Raw genomic sequence first — 6,712 nt, 5'->3', positions numbered from 1 at the left:
GTGTTTTGGTTTTTTTTGTCTCCAGACTAACAGATAGACTTAAAAATAAGATTGGACATGATACAACAGTTTAAAGTCTTAGTCCAGCAATTCTGTTGTGGTGCTCTCAGCTCACAGAGCCCGTGGGTGCTGGTAAAATTCTTTCCTCTGTCGATCTGTATGTCCAGTGTGATTTGCAGGATGAGATCTGCTAGTCCAATTAGCGATCACTGTGTGGACGTAATGTTTTAAAGTACTAGCTGAGCTAAAATCCCTTTGACATCTTTGGGGTTAAGCACAGTCAGTGTTTCGTTGGGTTCTTTAACACCTTGTAAGGGCTGTACATTTCATACGGTGTCAGCAGGTAACAGAAGAAAATAATTGTAGTTTTTAAGAGTAAGCACTTTCTAAAAAAACACCCAAACCACTGGAAATGTTAGTTAATATATTGTGGTGTTCTGCCAACGTTCTGAATGTGTGTGAGGAAAGACATTAACGTGTTGTCTGTCCATGAGAGCCAGCCCCAGTGCGCCCCAAGAGCTGGGACCTTCTCGTAGAGGAGCCAAAGGCACTGAAATAGTGAGAGCTGCCCTTGGATGTGTTCAATGCGGCCTCTGGAAGGCAGGCAGGTCCCTCTCTGGGGACTGAATGGTCTTCTAAAATCTCACATGGGCCATTTCTCCAGGATTTCCATCTCGGTACCTGGAGGCATTTTTACTTTGCAACTGGCAGCCAGCCCAGCACGGAGGGTGGGGAAAAATAAACCAGAAGGGTCGTTTCTCAGACAGCAGGGCGATCTCTGGCAAGCCAAGGCTGCAGGTACATAGACATTTCTTGTGCTGCATGGGAGGGACGGAGGGAAACAAAGTGCCCTCTGAAAATACCGCGGTCTGCCTTTTGAGATCCTGGTTTCTGTCACGCGGGCGCAGTGCTGAACGGGGAGCGGGGTCTCTTTTCTTTGCTTGCTCACTGTTCTTCCGTTACTCCTTGGTTCGACTTTCCAGGTTTAGAAAGAATTTTTTTGAAGCCCTTTGGGTTCATATGTGCTATTTTCCCCAACAAACAGATGAGTAGCTGGTCCTTGGGTTGTTACTTGGTTTGTGAAGACCGTGCTGAGGGACTGTTTCAGGAGAACTACATGCCTCGACTCTCAGCCAGCCACTGGACGTTGCTGTATTTAAGCCATAACAATAGCACTGACTGTGCCCAGTCATGTGTGTCGGGCTGTCAGCTGTGTCGTGTTCAGTTGTCACGTGCAAAGCCCAGGAAATTGTAATTGAAACTACTCCCCCTCAAAACTTCTCTCTTAAAAACAACTACGGAAGGAGCAGAGTGAACCAGTGTGTGGCAGAAATGAAAGATTGGTGTATGTATTCTTTTTAATTTTACTTATCTTTATTACTGTAGTCTTTGCCCCTTGTCACACCAGCCCTGGCGGCTGGTCTTTGTTCACTGAAATTTTCTGTGAAGGCTTGATTTGATTGAGCGCTTTATCAACCTTCTGCCTCACTACCTCATTTTTTTGTTTGTGAAGAACATACAGCTGAGAAAGATGGTCTTAAAAATTAATGATAGTGAAGTCATGGGAATTAATGATGCAATTAATGGCGTAGTTGGGATGCAGGAGAATACTCAGTGTGCTGGTTTTCAGACAGTGCTGGTTTTCAACACCATCAGAATTTGTCTTTCTGTATATTTTCCAAAGGAGGATATAAAAAGACTTTGCATGCATTCGTGCTTTAGCTGTCATAAACCAAGCAGGTAAATAAATAGAAATACTTTTTTAATTTCCTAGAAGGGAAGTAATGGGTTTTTTACTTCCTCGATATTATGCCATAGATCAGTTGCACAGAGAAGAATAGATGCCAGATTCAATTTCTAATGTTAACTCGGTGCCCTCTTTTCCGTACAAATGTGTAAAATTTAAATTTGCATTCCCTCAGCGTATTTCAAATTTCACTCAGTGACTGAGCTAATAATCCTATGTGGATGAGGATGCCCAGCTGGACGCTATAAGCTTTACATCCTGACATGTTCAAATAAATTTCATATTTCACTTGTGTGAGTTTGGGAAAGAAAGATGGGACCTCACTTCTGTTGCGAAATTGTGAGCAGCCACAGTGTGCGATCAGTGTGAGATCATCTTTGTCTCTCCCTTTTGTTTTGTTACCCTTTGATACAGAAAGAACTGGTGCTTCTTAATAGATGGAATTTCAGGTAGTAATGTTTGTTCTTTATTTCTTTCTGCTGCGGTTAGAACCCAGTTACGGGGCTGCTTTCAGCCGGTACTGACCATAAAGATGCTTGGGTACGGGACAACATCTACAGCATCCTGGCTGTGTGGGGGCTGGGGATGGCTTATCGGAAGAATGCGGACCGGGATGAAGATAAGGCCAAAGCCTACGAGCTCGAGCAGGTATGTCAAAGTTCAGCATAAACCAGTTATGCTGTTTGTTTTTGTCAGACGGTCGTGGTTTTGAATGGTGCATTCGCATTGCTGCTGCGTCTAGAACAAGAACACGTGCCTTGTTCCTGTGACGGCGGCATCCAGGCAGTGTGTGGTGTGCAGCGTTCCTGGCAGCCTTCCGGCAAGCAGGATTTGGAGAACCGGGTGGCAGAGAGGCCAACATCTGAATTAAAATATAAGCAAGACAAAAACATGTAGGAGTCAAACTTTCATCAGTTGGCCAATCATTGAAAATGAGACTTCTGAGAGATTTTACGCCCAGATTTACAAGCCTCTGATTAAACCTTGAGATCCCTCATGAGGTATATTATGGAGGAGAAAATCAAGCCTAGGTCCCTGGGATCCCAGGGTAGCAATTTTTCTGCTAGACCATTCCTTCCGTAAGGAGAAGCACGCCAATTAAAGTACCAATCTTTGAAATGTGCGCTTCTGTCATCTCATGGAAGTCGTACACGGTGTATAGACGTGTTTGTTCAAACCAGACAAGGTAACAATCTCCAAACGGATAAGACTCGTGCTGGAGAATTGGAAGGGGAGGTAACTCTCACAATTAATTTCTATAATCTGCAGCTGGGGAAGTGGATATCAGAAATGAGAGTGTAGAGGTGGCTTGAATGGGAAGCGAGGGAGTGTTGGTGTTGGTGTCCTGCTGTTGTTTTGAAGGCATGGAGTAAATTTTATGCTGATGTGTACTGCTCAAATCAGGGAGATCTGTGGTGACAGAATAACCTTGACTCAGTTTGCATGATCATATTTTGAGGATATAATAATTTGGGGATAAAAAGATGTGGTTGATTTCTTAATTTAAGGCAAAATCTCGCACTTTTCTTTGTATGCACTAAAGGCCCTTTCTTAGTCATCTGCTTTGTGTTGTACGGAGTAAAGAGCAAAAGCAGCTCCACAGGTTTTCCAATCATGTCAACGTCTTGCAGTCACTTACCAGTGTTTTCTGGATCTGTCACTCTAGAAGTCATCATCATCATCATTATTATTCTTACAAGACATAGCATTCCTCTTACTTCCTTAGCTGGATAAAAGGACCACAGAGAGTTGTTCCACTGGTTAGAGAAGGCGTTTGGGAAAAGACTTGCTCTCCTGTATAGGGATGTGAGAATAAAAATCAACCAGTATATTCAAAAGAGGCATGTAAAGCATTTCAGGCACATATGCATGTTTTTTACGTTTGTCAGGACGTTAGTAGGCGGCGTGAACTTTTTCTCTTTTGAATGTTGTTTGTAACAGCCGATGAGGCTGGCCATGTGAGGGTGTCACGGGTCTGTTTTGTTCCTGCAGAACGTTGTGAAGCTGATGCGGGGACTCTTACAGTGCATGATGAGACAGGTAATGTTGTAGGTATGAGTTGAATTAGTACGTGTTGTAGTGTATTAAATACAAATGTATTAAATACAAGCATGTATTTCTTGTGTCTTTTCTGTAGAGTGATTTTTTTTTTGCATGTGAGTAGATGGTCATGTGGGGGGTCTTTGTAAAACTCTTGAGCAAACCTCTGCTCTTACTCACACCTTTTTGAGATTGTACTTGTAGCAAATCACAGTTTTGCCTTTGCAAACTGATTTTCGCCAAGATGCATACCTGTAACTAAGATCTGAACTCAACAAGGTAATTTAATCTTATTCTTTCCCAAAGAGATGTGGATTTAGCTGGAGATTGAGGTAAGAGTTGTGTTTAAGCACTCTGATCAATCAAAACACACTGAGATAACAGGTATTAAGTGTATTAAGTAAAGAAGGTATTAAGTAAAGCGAGGTAACAGGAATTAAGACCTCAAGTTTCTCCTCACCTAAGGAAAGTTGTTCATTCTGAAATAGTTTGGAGAATTTCTTCCGAAATGTTTCAGATTTGAGATTTGTGGTGTTTTTTAGGTAGAAAAGGTAGAGAAGTTCAAACGCACACAGAGTACCAAAGACTGCCTACATGCCAAGTATAACTCTGCAACTTGTGCGACGGTGGTTGGGGATGACCAGTGGGGGCATCTACAAGTGGATGCAACTTCCCTTTACCTGCTCTTCTTGGCACAGATGACTGCATCAGGTAAACAGAAGATATTTTAGCCTTGAGTATTGTTGCACTCTTTTTCTATTCTAGCTTTCATTTAAAAAGGGAAAAAAAAATTGTAACTAGCTTCAAAGACCTTTGCATAATTATTACACAGAAGAAAGTAATATTTCTCTGGAGAAGAAATGTGAGTTAGGATTTTGTGTTTATAGCAACTGGCATTCCCTTAATGTTTATTGGCATACAAATATATGAGATATTCAGAGTCATGTCACAGAAGAGTTTTGTGTTTGAAGAGTTCGTTTGGTGTCCTAATGGACAACCAGGTTTCTTCAGTGAGTGGCGACATTGAGTCAGGTGCCACTAGTGCCGTCTGTGTTCCTCTTCTTGCTGGCGCTCTGTTATTTTGTGCTTTTCTCAACTGTACTGCTCCTGCGAGGATAAGGCTTTGTTTCCTTACATGTTTTTCTGTCCTCAGAGCCCCTTGCAAGTGAACCCTGCAGAGCAGCTGCCTGGTGGTCCCTTGATAGAGCACTAAGTGGGCAGAGGGGTGGGGAGCTGCGGGAGTTGGGATGCACTGCTCTCAAGAGCCAGAGCTGGCTCAGAGGTCTCTGCTTTGCACCCACTGTGTCTGAATGCCACCTTCCCAGGGCTGGTTTTTGTTTGGTCTTTGAAACAGTATGTATTGGTGGCATTTGACACAGTGGGTGCAAAGTGTTATGTTATCATCAGCAAGCATTGAGGCTGGCTGCTTGATCTTTTTGAATCAGCATGAGTTTTTCCATTGACTTCAGTGGGCAGTAGTTGGTAGCAAATAAACAAAAGCATGAAACTCACTGAAGGGTAAATACTTCAGTTCTGATACAGTCTACTTACTCCATTCCTTCTTTCCATCAGGGTTACGTATTATCTTCACCCTTGATGAAGTTACCTTTATTCAGAATCTTGTTTTTTACATAGAAGCTGCCTACAAAGTTGCTGTAAGTAGTTGTTTAGATGTAAATCGCCTGAACACTGCTCAGATGTGGGTGGAAAATTATTTATTGGTGGAGAAGGAAAATAAGGACTTCTTTTTCCATGAGAAGATAACAGAACCTGTCAGTTCTTTACGTTGTGAGCAGCATCTTTGGAGATGGTGGGAGGGCCATGGAGGATTTACTGCTGCCTGGATGAGGTATACTTGCTCTGTCATGGTAATAGGGTTTTTTTATTGATAATTAATAATATTTCCTGATGTCTCATTAAAATCTTACGGGCCTTTCTAAAAAGAGCAAAGTGTTAAGAAACAGTTTGGAAAGTGGCGAGTTGCAGGGACACAGGGGGAAGCATAAAGGGCGTTCGGTGTTCTGTGAAGATAGTGATTCATGACTATAGATCTGGTCGTGCTGGGGTGTATTTGTATGTGCTGCTCTTCAAACAGCTCTTTGGAGACTTGGAGCCTTTTTCTTTTTTGAGGCAAATAAACTAATTTCATGCAGGGGTCTGGTTTTGTTGAGGGGTAAGGGGGGAAAACATTGTTTTTGTATACAATCATGACAATTTTTTCTTCATGATGTTGTTGCAGGATTATGGAATTTGGGAACGTGGTGATAAGACAAACCAGGGCATCCCTGAACTGAACGCGAGCTCCGTAGGGATGGCCAAAGTGAGAATGTCTTCCTGAAACCTCCTTCGTGGCTGTTCTGTCATGCTGAAGGGCTCTGACAAACCTCATAGCTTCCTTTGCGTAGTCTGCTTGGCCACTGCGATAGTTAACTGAGTGTATAAGAATTTTTGTTTGGGTGTGAGTGAGTATGTTTCAGTGTAAAATCCTTGTGATAACGGCTTTCATTGAAGGACTTCAGCACAGTTGTTCCAGGGATTGCAAGAAGGGTACCAGATTAATTGAGCAATGAATCTGATAGATTCAGTGAGGTGCAGTCTCGTAAAGTGGCCTCAGGGTTTCTGTCCTTCTTTCTTAATTCTCCAGCCCCAGTATTATATGTGAAGTTTTCATGGTAAGGTTAAGTCAGATGTGAATAATTTCTTAGACTGTTGTAAAGTCTGGAAAACAGCAGAATAAGTAATTTACAGAGAAATATGAGTAAAGACATCCTTAAAAGAAAGTGGATAATTTTGGTTCCCCCATAGCACGAGGTCATGGAGATGCTAAATGAAGCTCAGAAGGCCATAAATGTAAATGTGTACTTGATGGCTACTTTTTTACATGGTGTCTGGGGGACTGACAGAAGCCAAGTATCATTAAGGTCA

General features: G+C 42.4%; 1 protein-coding gene across 1 annotated transcript in view; it reads left to right on the top strand.

The window, feature by feature from the left end:
* Positions 1-2,242: 2,242 nt before the first annotated feature.
* Positions 2,243-6,712, top strand: part of PHKA2 (phosphorylase kinase, alpha 2 (liver)) — a gene marked incomplete at its 3' end in the record, with an annotated part of 26,361 nt that continues 21,891 nt past the window's right edge. The window contains exons 1-5 of the mRNA XM_010294248.1: positions 2,243-2,395; positions 3,740-3,787; positions 4,330-4,498; positions 5,360-5,442; positions 6,027-6,107. Of these exons, the coding sequence (XP_010292550.1) occupies positions 2,333-2,395; positions 3,740-3,787; positions 4,330-4,498; positions 5,360-5,442; positions 6,027-6,107 (444 nt within the window). The remainder of the gene's footprint in view (positions 2,396-3,739; positions 3,788-4,329; positions 4,499-5,359; positions 5,443-6,026; positions 6,108-6,712) is intronic.

The sequence above is a fragment of the Phaethon lepturus genome, unplaced genomic scaffold (assembly GCF_000687285.1).
Source record: "Phaethon lepturus isolate BGI_N335 unplaced genomic scaffold, ASM68728v1 scaffold54289, whole genome shotgun sequence".
In the NCBI taxonomy this organism is placed as follows: Eukaryota; Metazoa; Chordata; class Aves; order Phaethontiformes; family Phaethontidae; genus Phaethon; species Phaethon lepturus.
This window is presented reverse-complemented; position numbering and strand designations above follow the sequence as displayed.